The 20,547-nt window shown below is 42.8% G+C and overlaps 1 protein-coding gene across 2 annotated transcripts in view; it reads right to left on the bottom strand.

Moving 5' to 3' along the window:
* Grhl2 (grainyhead like transcription factor 2) overlaps window positions 1–20,547 on the bottom strand; it is a 103,042-nt gene that overhangs the window by 11,097 nt on the left and 71,398 nt on the right. Inside the window, exons 9-14 of one of the 2 annotated variants that reach the window (XM_076836030.1) lie at window positions 19,962–20,049; window positions 19,378–19,517; window positions 13,709–13,740; window positions 10,915–10,917; window positions 6,654–6,745; window positions 2,438–2,523 (exon numbers count right to left, since the gene is read on the bottom strand). In XM_076836030.1, the coding sequence (XP_076692145.1) occupies window positions 2,438–2,523; window positions 6,654–6,745; window positions 10,915–10,917; window positions 13,709–13,740; window positions 19,378–19,517; window positions 19,962–20,049 (441 nt within the window). The remainder of the gene's footprint in view (window positions 1–2,437; window positions 2,524–6,653; window positions 6,746–10,914; window positions 10,918–13,708; window positions 13,741–19,377; window positions 19,518–19,961; window positions 20,050–20,547) is intronic. The other variant, XM_076836029.1, reaches the window with a different exon arrangement.

Here is a 20,547-nt window from a genome sequence, read left to right as displayed (position 1 = left end):
TCTTCAGAATTCTACCATCTTCACAATGCGCTCAAGTTTGCACTGAACAGAGCCCGGGGTCCTCTATGGCCGTCCCTAGCTGCAGGGATGTCACATCATCTCTTCACAGCTCACCACCGGCCCACATCTCCCGAGGCTCCTGAAGGGGCCTCTCTTGTCCAGCACATCTGTGCAACTCAAGCAGCAAGGAAATAGCTTGTGTCGGTGCTTTCAGAAAACTTTTTCTTTCCAGACTTAAAGGAGAGATGAAGTCTGCACTGCCCTGAAGGATCTGACCAGGGTAGGCCTAGGAAACCTGATTTTTCCTTGATTTACAGGGTCAAAGGCTATCATGTGTCACCTCCAACCTCTGTCCCTGCATCTAGCCAAAGCAAGGCAGGTATGATGAGCTCCCTTTATAAGGCATCGAGAGCCAGATGCCTCTGTGGTGGGAAGAGTAGGCAAAGGTGCTGGGCAGCAGTTTTGGTGGGAGTGGAGGTAACATTTAGTTCCTCTCTGGTTCAGTGAGATCACATCTACAGAACACTTATAAAACCAGCCAGATGTTATGGAAGGAAAATAAAAGACATCAAGAACACAGGCAGGATCACAGCATAGCAGATGTACTCCCAGCTGGTCTAGATGAGAGGTTCCCACACCTCACTCCTCTTAGAATGCCCTGAGGAGCTGGTGAAAACAGATGCCTAATCCCCAGGCTCAACCACGCTCCACCTCCCTTTCATCAGAATCAGAGTTTGGATTCGCTGCTGTCCTAGGAAGTCAGTTTCAACAATGTGATCTTTCAAAAGCCAGACCGAGTACGAAATTGTCCAAAGTTGCCCAGAGAGGTCTGGATATTGAATGGGCCTTTCTGGCTCATTGGTCCATCCTCTGGCAATTTTAGGGTCATCTTAAGAATCTTATTTGACTTGGGATATAGAAACATTCATTTCTGTTTTTGTTTTTTCTTTATGTGAAGTAGACTCAGTAAAAACAAATTCTATTCCAAAGAAAAATCCTGTGGAACAACAACAACAACAAAAATCACCAAACCTTCCATAAGTGGTTTGGAGAGTGGTCCTCGATGTCCTGTTTAGGATTGCCTACAGACCTGCTAACAGTGCCTCACAGAGGCAGCACAGAATCTGCACTGGTAACTTTTTTATGCATTATTCTAAAAAAATTTCTGATGAACAACAAATACTAAATACATATATCACACAATTCACAATTTTAACCATTTAAAAATTACACAATTCAGTGGCATTTCAGTTCACTTACAATATTATAAAACCATCATCTCTCTTTAATTATAGAAGATTTTCATCACTCCCAAGAGAAACCCATCAAGTCAAATCTCTCCACCTCCTCCTTCCAACTTCTTACGACCACTCACCTACCGATTTGACTACCTTGGATATTAGCTATAAATTGAATCATATGCTATTTGACTTTTTGTGTCTAGCTCAGCAATCCCACAAGGAATATACTCCAAATAATTATAAATGGGAGTTCATACAAAAACTTGACCATGAATTTTCAAAGTGTCATAATTGACCATAACCAAAAGCGGAAAAAAAAAAATGCAGCATCTGTCAACTGATGGATTGAAAACAAAATGTGGCATATACATAGAATGGAAATTTACTGATCTATTAGAAGAATGAAGCCTGGGTTTATACTATCACATGGATGAACATTAAAAAAAAATATGCTAAATGAAAGAAATCAGTCACAAAAGTCCACATTGTACGATTCCACTCATAGGATCTTTGTTATAATTTTTACACTGGGTCCCATAATCCAAGATGTTTTTCCAATGCTGAAGTTTTCTAGAACAACCAACAATTTTAGATTGTGTCTCAGGCCATCCTGGTATTTTCATCAGTATAAAAAACTTGGATCTTCTACTACTCAGTTGTACAGGGCTGGGGACTAGTGGGAGTTTAAAACTTAAAGTCAAATCACATTTGGGTGGTTAATATGTGACTAAAATAGAAGATAACTTTTCTTGGCTCCAAGTTGACTAATACTAGTCCAAGTCAGGAAAGCAGTGGAAGAATCATACCACAAATCACTACAATATATTTTTTTCTTTAGCCAAGAGGTCATAGTTTTATTTTGTACTACCATAGTTAACAGGACATTTAGTTGTTTTGTTGTGCAAATATTTGGAAGCTAAATGTATCTAATTTGGTTTCATGCAAAGAGACAAATGAAAACTCGGTTTAATCTTCCTCCACACATGTTTCTGTGATTAGTCTTCAACTGACAGAGAATTGGCAGTTTCGAAATTCCCATATTAAGATGCTAATGAGCAACAACATTTAGAAATCAGTGTCTCCACAGATCTCAGCTTTTCCTTTTTCTATATAAACCTCATTTGGCTCCATTCTAATAAATGGGTTTAGCTAAGAAGCACTGGTCCCCTGGATGTGGAAAGGGGCTCTTAGCTTACCGCGTCCATCAGGCCCTTCACCGTGGGAGATTTCAGCATCAAAGCATCAAACACGTCATCTGTCTCCTTCCTCACATACAAGAGCACTGAAAGAGAAAGGACAAGGGCTGTGTGACCGAAGGGGGCCCAGAGGTCTGCTTCCTGTCATACAGACATCTCAGGCAGACATTAGCTGCTAAGCTTGGACCCCAGACCAGATGATATAGAAGGGACACTGAGACATCTACATAGATGCCCTGGGGCTAGGAACTTCTAAGGAGTGATTCAATGACATAAACACACACCCTGGTAACACCTACCAGGCTGTCAGTTGCTTTGACACATATGAATTTCTCAGGATAGATATGTAATCATTTTATGACTTCTTTCCTGCAAAAGTCTTCTTCTATTGGCTGACTTGTTCATTCAACAAATATTACTGAACAACCACTAGGCCCTGTGCGCTAGAAGCTGAGGTTATAGCAAATAGTTAAGTTCCAGTTGCAGCCCTTAGGGAGTTCAGGAGCCACTTGGAGAGGCAGAGAAATAAGCTAGGCAGAGCCTAGAGTGCTCTACAGGCTGAACTTGCCAGGGTGAGGGTGGGGTCAAGCTCAGAGAAGGTGACCTGAGTCATAAAGATTATAAGGGCTTGCAAGTGACAAGGTGCAGAGGGTAGGGACAGCAGATTCCAGACAGGCACAGGTCCTGGGTCAGTGGAGGAAGGGGCTCAGGATATGGAGCGGCACTGATCTGGGTTTAAGCAGATCACATACCCACCTTGAGGAACTCAGAGGTGAATGCATGTGTCAAAGCATCTTACAGCCTGTTAGGTATCACCAGGGTGTCTATTTATGTCATTGAATCACTCCTTAGAAGTTCCTAGCTACAAGGCATTTATGTATGTCTCAGTCACCCTTGCACATCATCTGGGCCAGGGGTTTAAGATATGGGCCTGGTCATATAATCTGTCCGAGCCTAGATTTTCTCTATAAGACAGGGACAAGAGGACTGCATATGGTCGCCATAAGGGGGTCAGTGAAATAAGGTCCACATGGCATGTTTACTACGGGGCTAGTACAGGGCAAGCACCTAGTTTTCAACCTGGAAAAGCTATTAGGAAGCAGTTGTGCTCTCAGTGAAGTAGAATGCAGCCTTTTCTACTCATTTCTCTTTAAAATAAGAGAATAAGAGATTGCCAATGGAGCTCAGAGTGGGTAATATATTCCCATGTCCTACTGACATGATAGCTGCTGGCTGCTGTTTCTCCTGCTCGTCCTTGTCCTCTCTATTTCTTTCCTAATAGCAATTGTGCTGCAGCTCAGTTCCCAGAAGGAACTGGCAATTGCCACTCAGATGCAACTGTGCCTCTGCAACACCGGTGGGCTGACTGCCCTTTCTGTCTCCCTCCTCCTGTTGTTGTGACTTCTGATTCTTCGGAGGGAAGAAGGAGGGTCAAAACCAAAGCCCCATGCACCTGGCCACTCAGGAAAAAATGCCCAGGTCATAAAACCCCACTGAGCCTAGGTCCCAACTACAATTGAAAACCAACTGAGCTACAATTGCCATCTGCCAGAAGAATGAAGTTGGAGGTAGAAAGTGAAATCAGCTCTTATCCAAACTCCCACTTCTCCTCCCCCACCTCCCCATTCCCAAGGAATTCATTCAAGCTACTGCTTTCCAAAGGTCAATTCAACATGGGTACATGGGGGCTCTGCCTGAATTGTCTTTCTGTAGCAGAGAATGCTCAGTAGTTGTGACAAAGGAAGGGAGCAAGCGAGGGAGAGAGGGAAGAACAAGAGGAAAGAGTGAGTTTAAGTATTACAGAATTTCTTCTCTTTATCAAATATAAAGTATCTATTAAGTAAATAGAATGAACATGTCTCTAAAGATTAGCAAAATTAGTCTTTTGGAAGGAATATCTTATAGCCTCCATTTCAGCTAAGAGCACCTAGTGATCTAAGGGTTATTACAGAGGATTCCATGTTAGCAGTTTACAGAAAAATAATTAGTACATAACACCCCAATTACATCTCAATAAGAAAAATTAAAAGGGGAGGAAAAACATGGGTGGCTGTTACAGATTTTTTAAAAAATTATTATGTCTTCCCAAAGCTCTCAACAGAAAAATAAAAAAAAGAAAAAAAAAAAAAAAAGGAATTTCCAGCAGGCTGACCTTGAGAAAACCCCAAACCACATTCTATAAAAAAGAGCACAGCTGCCACTGTATTTACAAATTGATTCTTTTCAAATTATTATCTTTGAAATTAAGATGGCTGCCAAGCTTGCTTCAGGAATGGCTGCGTGTGCTCAAGGTGTTCAGGAGCCACTGAAGAACCTCCAGCAGGGCAGGGCGGTCCCATCCTCTCCTGCTGGGTTGTTGGCAGCCACACCTGGGCATGCAGGGCTCACAGCACGCCCTGATGGCTTGCCCAGGGAGTCAGCTTTCCTGAGCTCCTGTCTGTGGCAGAGCAGTCATAAGTGTAATAATCGCTCTGCCAAGGGCAGCAAGAATTTCCCAGATGTTGTACAGCTGAAGGCACACAGCCACGGGGGACAGCCCCCTAGTGACTCCGACCAGACCCCCTGACAGGTGGCTACAAAGCCAAACAACCAATAACAACGGCTTTGGTGATAATTGCGATCATTCCCTCTCTTGGGGAACTTCTGACAAATAAACAATAGAAACCATCAGTGACCCTAATTCCCTGAGCCTGTCAAACTTCGGCTCAGAACAGAAACTCCAAGCCCGGGCTTTTTGCTGGTAGGATACGGCGCCCTCATGTGTCTCTATGTTTCAAAGCCACAGCTTTCCTTTTAATGACAACCCAGTGCAATTTCTAGTGGAAATTTTTGTGTGGGATTCACAATATCTGAAAAATCATCTTTAGCCACCAAGCACCAATTATGGAAGTAAGCTACGATGATGTAAGCCTGTGGATTCTTGATTTCCATAGAACTCTGCTCTAATTCTAGAACAGAAAAGACATCTAGGAATGGAGTTCAAAAATATAGATACTTGAATACCAAATACCAGAAGCCTGTAAAGTCAGAAAATCTTTTAAAGATTTAAATGTTGCCTGTAGTCTCCTTCCATTCTGAAATTCTAATTGCTAATTCACAATTATGATAATATAACTTATCAGGATAAATGCCTAATAATCATTTATAATAGTAAACACGGAGTGCTTGCCACATGCCAAGCCCTTGAATGGAGTACCCTACATACATTAGCCTATCAGTCCTCACAACAGCTCTCTGGGTATCTACTTTCATCATTGTCATTTAACAGATGAGCACTCTGGGGAACAAGAGAGTGAAGGACCTGTCCAAGGTCATACAACACCAAGGGGCTGAAGCAGGCTACCAAGGACCTCTCTTGACCATCACTCAAATTCCACTACAATAAATAGAAAAAAAAAATTCTCAAAAGCAAAACAAAGCCATGCTTATATTTGACATGGTGCAGAGCCTAAAAGGTCCTGTAAATTCTAAGTTTAAACTCTCCGGAAGCCCTCAGAGTTGGCTGCAGCAGGACAGAGGCGAGATGGCTGTTCCACACCCCGCCCTCTCACTCTGAGGAAGGACAACTGTGTGCAGCCCTGAGACGCTGGGCAAGACATTGATTCTCATGCTTGTTTCTTTCCTTCTTGATGAAGTGGAGTCAGAGACCCTTGACCATGAGAAAATGAGTAAGTTGTGACATCATGGAAAACAAAGGTCTCTTCATTTGTGTGAGATCAATCATCCTTTGAATTCGTTATGAATGGTCCTCAGGTTCTGTTTCTTTCGTTTTGTTTTGTTTTGTTTTCCCAGGTCTGGGAATGGAACCCAGGAATGGAACTCACACACGATGCTAGGCAAGCCCTCTTCTACTGAGTCACACCCTGGGCCCAGTAACTGCTTCTTATGAGGTATTTTTGTCACATACCCAGCAAGAGTTTCTTTTTAACCTGGTATCTGACTGCTGGATGAGTCAGTGCATTTGTTACCATTCTCCCAAGACAAAGAAAAGAATCAGTGTCCAGAAAGAATAAGCCTTACTTAAGATGTTCAAAAGGGCACAGTGTGATGCAAAGGAGAAGACTGTGAGCTTTCTGTGTAAATAAAAACTCAGGAGGGTTGGCCCTGAGCCACAGGCCAGGGCTGCAGGCTCTTCTTGGTGAAGTGCCCCACCCCTCATGCTGGGAGGGCTGGTCAGGGGACCCAGGTAAGTGGCAGGCCCCAAATGGAGAGATACCTCGCTTTATCCCTTCTTCTTTCATCTGCTTTGAAGGTGCTGGACCAAACTCCTCTTCCATGGGCCTGAACATTCGTTTAACAAGGACACTGCTGAAGAGAAAAGGAGTACAAATTGTGATGGGCAGCAGACAAGGTGTCAAAACACAAGTTTGTGTATGTGACAGTCCCTCTCCTTTTCCCTGTTTACACCATCCCTAGTTCTCCACAGCCGGAGCCACTCATCAGCCTCCCTCCTGCCCTTGCAGGTCCCAACTCATCCCTTTTGGGAGCAGGAACATACTCTGCCATCTCTGAGGCGTGGACCTAAGACCTGCTCTACATTGCTGATTATGGAGCCACAAAGGGGAGAGTTCTGGGTTTTTCCCACTCTAGACTTCAACTGTTGTCCTCTTCCTGTTGAGAAGATCAGGGCTGGGGAAAGCCAGAGTGAGCCCTGGAGGGGAGCAGAAGCTTGCAGTGTGATCCCCAAGTCAGCCCTCTCCCATCCAGCTTGGCTCTTCTTCTGCCCCATCTTGCCTGCCCCTTAAATACTCTTTTTTTTTTTTTTTTTTTTGAGACAGGGTTTCCCTAGGTTGCCCAGGCTGCTCTCTAATTTGTGATTCTCCTGCCTCAGCTTCTTGAGTAGCTGAGATTAACCTCTCTGTAAAGGCCACAGCCTGCTTGGCTGGGACTTAGCCGTAAACTGTGCTGATGCCTGATGTCATCCCTCTCTCCCCTTCTCCTGGTCAGGGGAGTTGAGGCTGCAGTAGTGGGAGTTCCTCTCAGACCCAGATGTCCTGTCCTGTCCTTCCTTCTCAAGGGAGGTTCCAGTCCCCATTCCTGGAAGCTCATAGAGCTGAGGCCCTGCATGACCTCAGCTGCATCAGTTCTGATGGTTCTATATTTCCTTCCAATGTCCCTGTAAGGAAGGGGAGGACAGTTTAAGAGGAACAGAAATTAGAAGTCACTGATATTGTGCAAATGCTCCCAAGTGGAATTTTACTATTCTTTAAGCTCTCGAGGGAGATGACTGCAACATTTCAAAATTTTTATTCTCTGGGGATTCCTAGACCCATGAAGCAATGCCAGGCAGACAGTTCAGCAGAACTGTTAAGACAGGAACTCTGGGGCCAGACTACCTTGATTTAAACCCTACTTTATAATTTACTAGCATGGAATCATGGACAAGTTTCTCTACTTCCCTGGGCCTCTGTCTCCTTGACTTTAAAAAGAGACATTGACATAGAAATGACAATATTTAAGGTGATAGAAATGCTAATGACCCCAAGTTGATCATTATAGATGGTAAACATGCATCAAATTATCATCCATAGTCTATGAGTGAGTACAAATATTATACGTCAATCTAAAAATAAATGTCAGAAATTAGTTAATTAATTAAATTTTAAAAGGAGGCTGTTGAGAGAATGGAGTGAACTCACATCTGAAGCACACTCACAAGAGGTTCCCTGATCCATTGAAAACACCTCAGAAGAGTTTAAGAAAGATGGTGATGATAAAGTTGGAGACATTGAGCAAAAGAGAGATGGAGAAAACTAAATAAAGCAGACAATTTGAAAGAGGTCAGAATTTCTGCTCACCATCACAGCAAATAGTCCAAACCACCACTTGGGTCCACTCTAAGGTACTGTTCCCTGAACGGGAGGCTGACATTATATGGTCCCAAGCTTCCAGTTAATGCAAGATCCTGAAACTCCCTGCTGGCATTATTGTCACCAGGAAGTTATTTGTCGATTCTCGAGTGGAGTTAATGGTAGGGTCCAGAGGTAGAAAGAGCACACGGTATGGAACTGGGAATCATCCAGAAAGTATTTCTATAAATTATAATAACTTAATCCAATGAGGCTTTAATTTGTCTTCTCATATTCTAGTTGGTACAAAGGGTATATCAATCAATCAAACTCCTTGATAAGACTTCAGATTTTACAAAGCTTCATCTCCTCCATCACTTAAGTCTCAGCAACATTCTGAGCCAAACAGGGCAAGGACCAGTTTTATCTCATCTCAGTGATGACAGAAGTTTCAGTGGGTTAAGTGTCCTAAGCAGGGCAGTAAGTGAACCAGGCTGTTCAAAGAGCCTACCTCTGACCTCTGAAGGAACAGTCTTACCATAAAGTTACTCAATAAACCCGAGATGATGAGTAAGGTATAAGAAATAATATTGAGACAGTCTTCTTTTATTCCCTAGTATGTCAGACAATGAAAACAGCTAGAGGAAAAATCTAAACCTCAAGCCCCAGCTGAAGGTTTTCGTAAGCTTGTAAGACACTGTTCCCTGTCTTCCCCTCACTATTGTGTCCTAAAAGCAGGTTATGTTACTCTGTCATGTCTTGGAACTAGAGTGACCATGGCCTCAGGACTGAAAGATTGAAAATCCATTCACACAGCAGCCAGTGGCCATTAGGTTAATAATAGGAAAATGGCCTGAAATATCATCAGACACTGTTTCACGCTGTGTGAAGGTTCCTGAGCTAATGCTCTCTCTTCCTTTTTTCCACCAAGCAAGATTTATTTATATTTTCCCAGTTCTGTTGACTTTCAATAGCACCCCATTCTGAGCCATGACTGACTTTGCCATTAAAATAGCACCTTGGATAAACCACATTTCTCTTGGGAGTTCAAATATGCTCTTCCACATTTTCTAATCTATAAACACAGTAGGGGTCAATAAGTTTCGTGTGCTCTGAATTCAACTGTTCCACTTGTTTTCAAAGCAAGGCCAGAAAAGAAGGGCAGGTGTGACTGGCCTGTTGGCCAGATGAAAAGAGCATGCATTTCAGGTCTCCTGATGTGCAGGGCAATTGCAGTGAATTATACCACAGAAAGCCTCGAGGACAAGGAAAAGGTGATATCTCTGACATTAATCTCCATCCACTAGCACTACAAGGTGGTCAATATGTAGAGTGGCCCAGGAACAGCAGCACATTCAGCCACTTGCTTATAGGGTCCATCTCAGGGAAAGCAAGCCCCTGAGGTCGAAACAGAGGAATGTTACATTTCAAATACTGGGAAGGTGTCTGGTCTGAAGCAAGAGTCTCTGGTCACACCCAGGAGAGAGAATGTTGTGTTCTACCCACCAGGCTGAACTGCCCTAGGTACTGGGTGCCCAGTGAGGAGATGTCACACTGAAGTACAGAAAAGAGTGGCAGACACCATGGGGACATAGTTTGCTTATTTCATAACTCTGCTTATGGCCCATATATGTTATTTATGGTGAATACCCTAAGTAAATGGAGTCCCCTTTCTCCATTAGTGTCAGAAATTAGGAGCTCATCTTATATTCAAGTCCTCACAAAGTCTTTTACTTTATGGAGTATAATTATTTTTTAGTTGCAGATGGACACAATATCTTCATTTTTATTTATTTATTTTTATGTGATGCTGAGGATCCAACACAGTGCCTCACACGTGTGAGGCAAGCCCTCTATCACTGAGCCATAATCCCAGCTCATGGAGTATAATCTTGATTAATTTATTTTCAACAGATTATTCTTTGGGGGAGTCAACTAAAAATTAATGTTAATTTGAGGTGTGTACAGAATTCACTTGACAAAATTAATAAAAAAAGAAAAGAAAAAAAGAAAACACAGGGTTAGGAGCTACTATGGCAATAATGAACCAAAAAAAAAAAAAATGCAAGTTACAAATGATTAGGTCAGTAGACTCCAGAAAGATCATTTTAAAAGGTAGTACAGATTTTTTTTCTGACTAAAATGTTATAGGTTGAGGCAGAGCAATGTTCCAGCCAAGAATAACTTGAAAAACTGTCTATATAAATTTTTAAAAATCTTACTGAACATACTAGAGAGTTGCCCGTAAGACAGCCAGAATTTGAGCAGAGAGCTCAGATAGCCACAGAGAGGTGAGCTCAGGAGAATCAGTGACCGCTTCCTTCTTAAAGCATCTGTTGGTTCTAGATTGGGATAAAGATGATAGCACTCATTTCCATGATTACTGATAAGCCAAACTGAAGGGCAAAGAAACTTGCATAGCTTTTGACAATTTTGTAGTGCTAGATAAACAAAGTTTGGGACTGCAAAGTGACCTAGGACTTACATTCAAATTTCTAGAGAGCAAGGAGGCAGAAAAAATTGAACCAGATACTCTGTCATCTTATTGAGGCATGTACCACATTAAGCAACACAGGACAACAGACTAAGGAGTTAAGCAGAAAGCCCTTGAAAAGCATAAAGAAGTGAAAGACTTGGCCTAAGAATCACCCCTGATGGAGGCTGTGCACATGTTACTTAAGATGGTACCTGCTCAGGGCCAGGTGATACATATGGCAGCCTCAAATCTGGTCCCCACTGCCATGTAAACGCATGGGGACTCCTCACAATTTTGGTTCCATACTTCAAGGAATGAACCAAGGTTGTGCTTTTGTGCAAGCCAGAAAGATATCTCAATGAGGGCCTGTCCCTTGATGCCTCCTTTGCAGCCACAGATCAAGAATTGAGAGGGTTAGGCAATAAGGCACAATAGTTAAAAGCAGGTAATGGGAAGTGCAGGTAGATATTCCTTCAATTCCTGCTTCTATCATTTCCTAGCCAGGTGACATTTAGCAAGTTTTCTAATCTCTTGAAGCCTCAATTTTCTCATAATCAAATGGAGGTAATAGGAAATCTGGGAGAATTGAATGCATACTGCATATAAGGCACCTAGTTCTGAGGCTAGCCAAAGTATCTAGTGAACATTAATATTACTTTTACAAGTAACAATAGCCAACTATCTACTATATATTAACTGAGGCTCCAATGCTGCCCATATTACACAATCAAATGTGGGTTAGAAGATGTGTAAGAGTATGAGACTTGGGTCTCAGGATTCATAATTATATAAGGGTAGTTCTTACAGAGAAGCAGAACCAATGGAGTTATGAGCAGGTCAATAGCCATCTAAATGTAGTCAGCTTGGAAAGCGCAATTTGGGATAAGAGAAATTTACAACTGAGATCTGCTCATCAAGGAGCACTCAGGATCTCAGACTTCTCACTCTGACACCAACTTTTCTCTGGAGTTTTTTATTTTATTTTACTTTATTCATAATACTAAGTGCAATGTTAATGCTAGACGAAATGTTAGAGATTGTTCTATACAAAATCTACAAATGCAAAACTGGGAAAATCAAAGTGCAGGGATCAAGGAGCTGGCCCAAGACTTCACACTGGCAAATGGCAGTCAGGAGAAGAACTCAGGCTTCCTAAGCCCAATCAATATTCTTTCTGTGCCGCCACATGGTCTGTTGTAAGATATGTGAATAACAGATTAGAATTGATAGTGCTAATTATTTGTGTTCATTCAGCCACTGGAAATGTATCATTTATGTGCCAAGATATGAAGAACAATCTAGTAAGTACTTAGAAAATTTAGAACTCCAAACTTGGAGGTAAATCATAGACAAGGTTCTACTCCAAATTTGGGGAATAATCTTACTCCTTTGAGACTCTTTGCCTTTGGAAAGGAAGGTGGCAAACATTTTTCTGTCAAAGGCTGGACAATAAATATTTAGGCATCACAGCCCATATGACTTCTGTTGTAACTATTGATCCTATTATTATAGAACCAAAGGAGTCACAAACAGTACATAAAAGAATCTACATGTTTGGGTCCCAATAAGACTTTATTTGTGGACACTGGGATTTCATAAATTTTAAAGGTCATACAATATTATTCTTCTTTTGAAATTCTTCTTAATTGTTGAAAAATGTAAAAGCCATTGTTAGTTTGCAAACAGTTCAAAAACAGATGGTAGGCATGAGGTGGTCTTCAGACCATCATATGCCAACCTCTGCTCTAGGAATGATCCCAGTAACATCTGCTCCATTTACTTTACCAGCTGTGAAATGTTTTACCAGTGAATATATTCATTACCTAGAAATAGGAAGCACAGGTTTGACTGTGGTTTGGATGGGAAAAATATCTAGAAATTTTAGTTATGCATATCTAATGCAAACTAAAAGCATAATATAGATATTGAAAAAGAATGGAGTTCTATCTTGCTTTAAGAGAAAAAAAAAACAATCAAGTCATAAGAAGTTATACCAATATAATCTGCAATTCATGTGTTTCTAACACATGTTTTTCTCCGAAGGCCAATTTTAAGGAGACTCTTGACAAATAGAGTATTAACAAATCTCCAGTAGTACCCCTGGAGGGAAATTGGGATGTTGAGGGGTAAAACTATATTTTAAAGGAATATAAAGAACAGCTGCAGAGAGGGAAGGGATATTTGGATGTTGAGGGAGAATGTGACTTAGTCCAGAGGGCAGGATTTGAGAGATGATGGGTTGAAATCAAGAGCAGGTAGATATCGGCTCGACAGACAATGCATCTTGCTAAGAGCTGGACTGGTATAACAGTGTAATGACACTCCCTCCTCACAAAACACACACACACGCACACACACACACACACACACACACACTGAGCTCCGTCACGGGCAACATTCAAGCAGAAGCTGGCTGACCACCTCTCAAAGATACAGTATAAATGTTACCATTGCCTAGAAGAAGCCCTCAGCTCAATAGCTTTGAAGGTTCTTTCTTGGCTCTAGACTTCGAAGTTTACAAAATGAGTTAAGAATAGAAAGAACTTTGAAGATCTGACTGCCCCTAAAATTCTGCGGTACCAGGTTTTGGTGAGCATGTGTTCTTTGCAAAGATGGATAACATCCCTATCACTGTTACACAGAGATATGATGTGGAAAACATTGGCAGCCTTAGTGACAACCTCTTATCTAATCTTAGAGGACAGCAAGCAGGTTCTCAGCCTTTCCAAGTCTCATGGATACCAGGTAAGTGAAGCCTTCAAGAGATATGTGTGATCCAGGGATACCGGAAGTAAGGCAGTCTCCTTTGGCTCTTGCCTCAGGCTTACCTTGATCTTGTGTTGGGACCAGCAATGGGCAGCAAGGGCCATCCCCCTCCCTCTCAGATTGTCCCTTTCTCAGCTCCTAAGTGCTGAGCTGAGTGGAAGGTCCCACTTCCTGCCCAGTGTCACATCTACTGACATGAACTGACTCAGGGTGTTTAGGTGAAATAACCAGGTGTCTTACCCTTCTCGCTCATCATCCGTGTTGTAATACACCTGTGGAACAAAACAATAGACTTACTGTAGGTCAGAGACTGCAAATGGAAATAAAGCGTGTGACACACAGACTTTGCCAACTGTCTCTTAAAAAGACAAAACACAAATGTGTTTAATGATGCTCTGATTGTGTTTCTAAGGAAATGCAAATTTTTAACCGCCTCATATTCTCCTTGGGGTTAATTCTTAGATTTTCATGAAATAAAATAGGAAATCTGATTATTTCTAGCTGAAGTCAATCGGATCAGATTACTTTGGCCCTAAGCCAAATCTTGCTCTTGACATCAAGAAAATATGTTGGCAGGATCTAAATCCATTGTTTAGAAAAGCTGTGGCTTGCAGGGTGGCTCACAGAGCAGGGCTTATGAGTAACCAATCCCACCTGGTCTACAAGCAAGCAGCCTCCACGCACTGTATTACTGGGGAGGGGGTGAGCAAGAGTGCCCCATGGCAGACCAACAGTAACCCCATGCCTTTCAACTACTGTGGCCCTGAAAGAGCCTGGGTTACCCTCACATCCCACAGCCACGCAAATTTAGAAGTAGCATCCAGGCTGGTGAATGTCTCATGACTCTGAGAGCCATTCCTAGCCACAAGGAATCTCTCTGAAAACAAACACCATTAGATGGTCAGTGAATGGCCAACAGAATCAGAATTTTTAAAAAATGTAAAGCATCCTTATTATTTGGTGGAAGATGGGAGAAGTTCAGAGGGAATCTGCTATGTATGTGTATCCTCCTTACCCAATTATTTCTAAAAATTAATTTGGACCCTTTTGTAAGCTTTGTGTGTGTGCTTCAGGGCCAGTTGTGTTTGGGTGGAAAAATGATACCCAAATCCGTATCAAACATTCACATATTCACTTCTAAAGATGTCTCCAATTCTAATACCTTAGTCATTGTCCCTGCCCGGCATGGGTCTGGACAGACACCTTCCCTGCAGATGTTCTCAAAGGCTCCTGGCAGCTCGTGGGATGCTGCCAAGCACAGGCCTGGTTGTATAATAACCCTCTTACCTGGTGTGACTCTCTGGAATGAGTCATTCTAGTTACTAGCTCAGATTTCTATGGGAAATTTTTCCTCTGAAATTTTTTTGGGGTGTGTGGCTATTGTTGTAATGTATACCTTATTTCTTCTTCTTAAGCAGAAAACAATAAGGTAAGTTTTTTTTCACTCCAAGGTGCTGAGAGCCATTAGCCAAGTAGGTATGACAATTTCCTTGCCAGCGTACCCCATGTTGCTTAGAGGAAGGACTCATGGAAATGGACTTGCCTTGGACATTTTGCAGTGACATTGCATGTAAGGTGACCTTGCTCAAGGACCAGGGCGGATCAGGGTTTAGGGCTCTCCTTGGGTTTAGGGCGGTTCCAGGTTTAAGGTGTACCCTGCTGGGAATAGGACGTATCCTGCTGCCTCAGGCGTGCCCGCTCCTGTAGTTCCCTTTGAGTTCTTGCGGGATTCAGAGAGTATTTGGGATCCAGAACGTGGAACTTGGCAGAGAACGTGGATTTCCCCAGAACGTGATTGTAGAGGGCCGGTGTGAGTTCGGGAATAAAGAATTGCTGTTTGAATCTACAAAGCTGTGAGTGGCTCGTGATTTTGTGCCCAGCCAGACTGCGGCACCAAGGTTCAGTGTGGCATCCAAAGCCCCTATCACTGTGATGGACCAGAAACGGGCTGTCCATGAGTGAGGGAATCTGGACCACGCTACTGACCACATACCCAGATTGTTTCACAGAAGTTCCTGGTGGGGACTTAGGTTTTACCGGCTTCTGCAAATGTGGCATCATGCACCCACCTGCCTGGCTCCCTGGCAAGGTAAGTCTGCTCAGCAGAGCTGTGGTTGCTGTTCCAACATGGAAGAGCATTCTCCTAAGGGTTTCCCTGCCCTCCTGAGCAGCCCCTCCTTGACCCTTCCTGTCACTGTCCATTCACTTCCTCTCACTTAACAAGCCACCGTTTCTTCTCTGTCGGCCATTGGGCCCCTTGCACTCACAATTTTTTTTTTTTTTTTTTTTGGTACTGGGAGTTGAACCACTGAGCCACATCCTCAGCCCTTTTATATTTATATTTTAGAGACAGGGTCTCACTAAGTTGCTTAGGGCCTTGCTAAGTTGCTGAGGTTGGCTTTGAACTCACAATCCTCCTGCCTCAGCCTCCCAAGCTGCTGGGATTACAGGCATGTGCCACCATGCCCAGCATACTCACAATTTTTTTGAGCATGTTTTTCGAACCTTAAAGTGCCTAAAAGATACATGGAGACATACTATTGCAAATTCCTAGAACCCACTTGGAGATTCTAACTCTGAATTCAAATCTGAATCCTTACCAAAACTCCTGTGAACTGGGGGGAGATTGTAGACAAACCATGATTCAGGAGACCCTTCCTGGCTTGGCCAGGGAAGAGCAAGGTGGTACCTGCATATGTGTGTGTGGTGTGGGGGAGAGGGGGACACATGACCCGCCATGTCATGTGGCCCTCCCACCAATAGATTCTTTGAACTATGGCTAAAACTTCTCTTGTTCCTGCCCACATCCTGCGCACATAAGGATCCTCTCCTTTTTTCCTTTTTCCACTAATGACCTTTCATAACCTGTGGAGAAGCCCACCCCCACCCAAAAAAAAAACACAGCAAGAAGATCTCTATCTTGGACTTCCCTCCCAGCTTCCAGAAATATGAGCCAATACATTTATGTTTATTAAAGGGCAGGGAGGAAAGGGTGCTCCTTAGGTTGAGGAAGGCTGTAAAGTGCACATTACCCAAAAGAGGATGCCTCCAAGTGCCAAGGTCTCCCCCAAGCTCCCCTAATCACTTGTCTGTTAAAGGCATTCCCGACATGAGCAGCCGAGATCATGGGGCTTTAATATGAGGTTTGAGACTAAAGGCATCCATGGTGCCTATGTAGTGGATTCATTCCCTGGTGTCAACCAGTTTTTAATAACCACCTGAAGAATCTTCCAATCCACATGTGAGTCAATGAGTTAATGGAAGAACAGGAGACGTATGGACTGGCTATCACCAAACCACATCCCTGGCAGGTGTTCTTGGGTGAACAGGAACTGCTGTGCCATGGTGGGGAGCCCTCAACATGGCTTGGCACTCACTGAATGTGAGATCCACAGGGCAGTTGACCCTGCTGTGCCCAGAGCTGCAGTGAGGCTGATTTTAGCAAGACCCACACCTGCAGCGGTCACTGAGCTGCACACGGCTGCCTGCTTCTCTTCTCCTCTGGTAAACCCATCTCTCTTCCACCCTGTGACACCAGCTCTTGTTCTGCATGTCCAAGTGCGCCAACCCCAACCCCATCCTCACTTCTAGGCCAGAGCACTGCGACTTCCCTCCTGCCTCTGGAAGATCCCCCAAGCATGGATCTTTTCCCAGAAAAGGCACTTTAAAAGCCCCAGCTGGCCACTGTCCCTTCCTTCAGCTAAGCAAGTTGACCAACCATGGCATGTACACAGGCTGTTCTAGGGCACAGATAAGTGTTCCTCTGCCACCAGGAGTGCAGGGCGGACTCCCTCACAGACTCCTTCATTCTGCCTCCAAGGTCACAGGGAAAGCCTAAGGGCTCTGTGAGGGTGGCCTCCAGAGAGCAAGGCTTAAGGACACCCATGGCCCAGGGGGTTGCTGATCAGGCTGCTTTGAAACCAACAATCTGTAAAGGCTTCACTTTCCTTCTGAGCCTCCACCTGGGAACCCAGCTCACAACCCTGAGGGGCGAGTGAGGCCAGAGGATGGACAGTCATGGGCGGCCAGGTTGGCTCACCTTTGCTTTTAAACTCATTTGTATATTTCAGGGAAATCTTGCCACGAGAGAAGGTCAGGTTGTCAGCATAGACATAGAACTGCAGCCAGAATCAGGACAACAAACAGTGAGATCAATCTAACTCCATGATCCTCTCTCCTGGAAGGTTCAGAAATCCAGCTCCATAAAATCATGGAGTAAAGATAATATAGACAAAATCACTACCTCATACTTGGGAATTAAAAAAAAAAAATTAGATGCTGGAACTCCTGTCTGGATAAATTATAAAATTTTTCCTTTCCCCTTGTGTCCCTGTTCCTATGAAACAAGTAAGACAAGATGGAAACATTAAATTAGTTTTTACTGGAAATCACTCCCAGGAAAAGCCACAGGTATTTTGTTACCACGTGACGTCATGAATGGCAACAGTAACCACCACCACCACTACCCCTCTGGTTAATAAATACTCTCCAGAAAAAGAGAGTGAAGCCAATAATGATTTCTCCTTCTAGACCAAGATCAATTCCAGGGAGTGTCTTCACACTTAGAACAAGAGAAAAACTTGAGTGTGTTGCTGTGCCCCACTCCTCAAGACAGATCTTTCCTCAAGGGACCCAGGATACAAAACAAGACTAATCAATGCAAAATTCCAAACTCAACTGATCTGGTAAAAGACAATTCTGGGTCCGGGGATATGGCTCAAGCGGTAACTCGCTCGCCTGGCATGCGCAGGGTGCTAGGTTCGATCCTCAGCACCACATAAAAATAAAATAAAGATGTTGTGTCCACCGAAAAAACTGAAAAATAAATATTAAAAAATTCTCTCTCTCTCTTAAAAAAAAAGACAATTCTGGCTAATTCTTAAGGAAATATATTTTTTCTTTTTCCCCACAATTTTAATTTATCACATAAGAGAACTATACAAAAAATAAAAGGGGAAAAGATCAGCCTTCTCTCATAAGCCAGTTAATAATAATAATAATAAAAAACTGGGGCAATTTTTCTTCAAATCCAATTAGATAACTAAGATTATGGTATAGACACAAGTTGATATCCTACTATTTTTTTTTCTTTTAGTTTTAGGGATTGAGCCCAAAGCATTTTAACATTCCATCTCTTTTTATTTTTTATGTTGATATAGGGTCTCACTAAGTTGCTTAGGGCCTCACTAAGTTGCTGAGCCTCAAACTTGTGATCCTCCATTCTCAGCTCCTGAGCTGCTGGTATTACAGGCTTGCACCACCATGCCCAGCCTATTTTTTTCGTTGATCATTATCATAATATTTTCCATGTTGTTATATGGTTTCCATAATTAAACTTTTGGTGGCTGCATAACACTCCACCGACCTGAGGAACCATAAAAACAGTCAATTATTAGACTTTCAGGATGCTTTAGTATTAGATCTTTAATCTCACTTGTAATCATTTAGATGAGAAATGATTTACCAACTCAATGAAAGCTGTTATTTTACCAAAGGAAAATTTGTTGACAGGGCCTTACTTAATCAAAGAATTTTTCCCTTTGCTCAACTTTATGAAGATACAGATGCAGTTATATTTTCTAGCATTAGGTGGCGCTCTGCTGCTCTGGCTAATCTCCCATGATAAGCCAACAAAACAATTTCTCTTACAGGTTTTCAGTCTTCTTGCTTGCTTCCTCTTTCATTGCATTACCAACACTTCACTAGTTCTCCTCTTCCCTTTAGTAAGGGAAGACCTGACATTCTTCCCCATAAAAATCCACTTTTTGAAGACAATAGTGTTGACTTTTCCTCTAATGAATAGAAGATGGGTTTCATTTCTGTGGTCAAAACTGCCTAAAGCATTTTTGTCTTATGGCAGCACCAGGCCCACAGATGGACAATGGTGTCAGTCAGCAGGGAGGTCTTACCTGTCCAGTCCTCTGCAGGTTTGCAAAGTGAACATCAGGTATGAAGAGAACAGGCTGTGAGTGCAGATCTGGCATGGTTTTGAAGTAGGTGATGTCACTCTTCTTCTGTAAAGGTATGGCGGCCAACTTCCCATCAGAGGCTGGACGCGACCACAAAACCCATAAACGACAGGGTTATGCATGACTGAGAACCCTCAGTTACCAGCCCTGTCTTAGCAAAAGTTCATGGCTTTCTCCTACAAAGCCTTCCACATACCATAGATGTGAACACAATTTAAAAGTCTCCCCCAACCCCCGCATCCCTCAATGAATAGAAAAAGTGAGCACTGTAGGTGGAGCTTGGGTCCTGACACCCTACTGGAGAATGTCAGTGTTCATATTACAAAGTCCCTCTGACCTCAAACAGTGTGCTCATGTGACTCTATTTGCTTCTCATTGTGACAATCACCCTGACTGTGCTGCTACATTTATGCCTTCCACATTTATGCTTTTCTCTGTAATGCACTTCTTTTCACCTGTTTCCCCAAGGAGCCCCGCCCACCTGGAGCCTCTTCCTTAGCATAATTAGTTTCAGAGAAACTCACAGTTGTTGCACTGGGTTTGGGGGGCCTGGCCTTTCCCTTTCTTCCTGTTCTGCTTCCTCTCTTCATCTCGGATTTTTCTTTCTGCCCCCTGATAGGGAAAAACAAACACAGACTATGTCAGGCATGTTCTCAGAACATGCAATAAATTTTCACATATACAAATCACAGTGATATGACAAGGAGACCTGAAAGTTCCATGTTCATCCCTGAAGCAAGATCGGCCTTCAATTCAGGAAGCTGAGCACTCCCATGAGTCTATGCTATGTGTTTGACCTATGAATGATCCCATCTCTCCCAGATTTTCTCCTTTTTTGGTATCTTGCCTATTTAAAGAACTTCAGTTTTGAATCAGTATGGAAAAACCCTGTTCCCTAACTCAGTGATGCCCAGTAAGTAATTTTAGTGATTACAATAAAACGTCATAAGATGAAGCATTGACCAATTAAACTCATTCCTAGTCACGGAGATGACTTTAAAGTTGAGTGTGACATCCCTATAAAATTTTTTCCTTTGCTTGTTATGAGCTTTTAAAAAAATCACCACAGTGGTAGAAAAAGGGAGGGAATTCCTGCCTTACTTTGTGACC

Source organism: Callospermophilus lateralis, chromosome 16 (assembly GCF_048772815.1).
Source record: "Callospermophilus lateralis isolate mCalLat2 chromosome 16, mCalLat2.hap1, whole genome shotgun sequence".
Lineage (NCBI taxonomy): Eukaryota > Metazoa > Chordata > Mammalia > Rodentia > Sciuridae > Callospermophilus > Callospermophilus lateralis.
The sequence above is the reverse complement of the archived record's forward strand: the minus strand, read 5'-3'. Positions and strand labels throughout refer to the sequence as shown.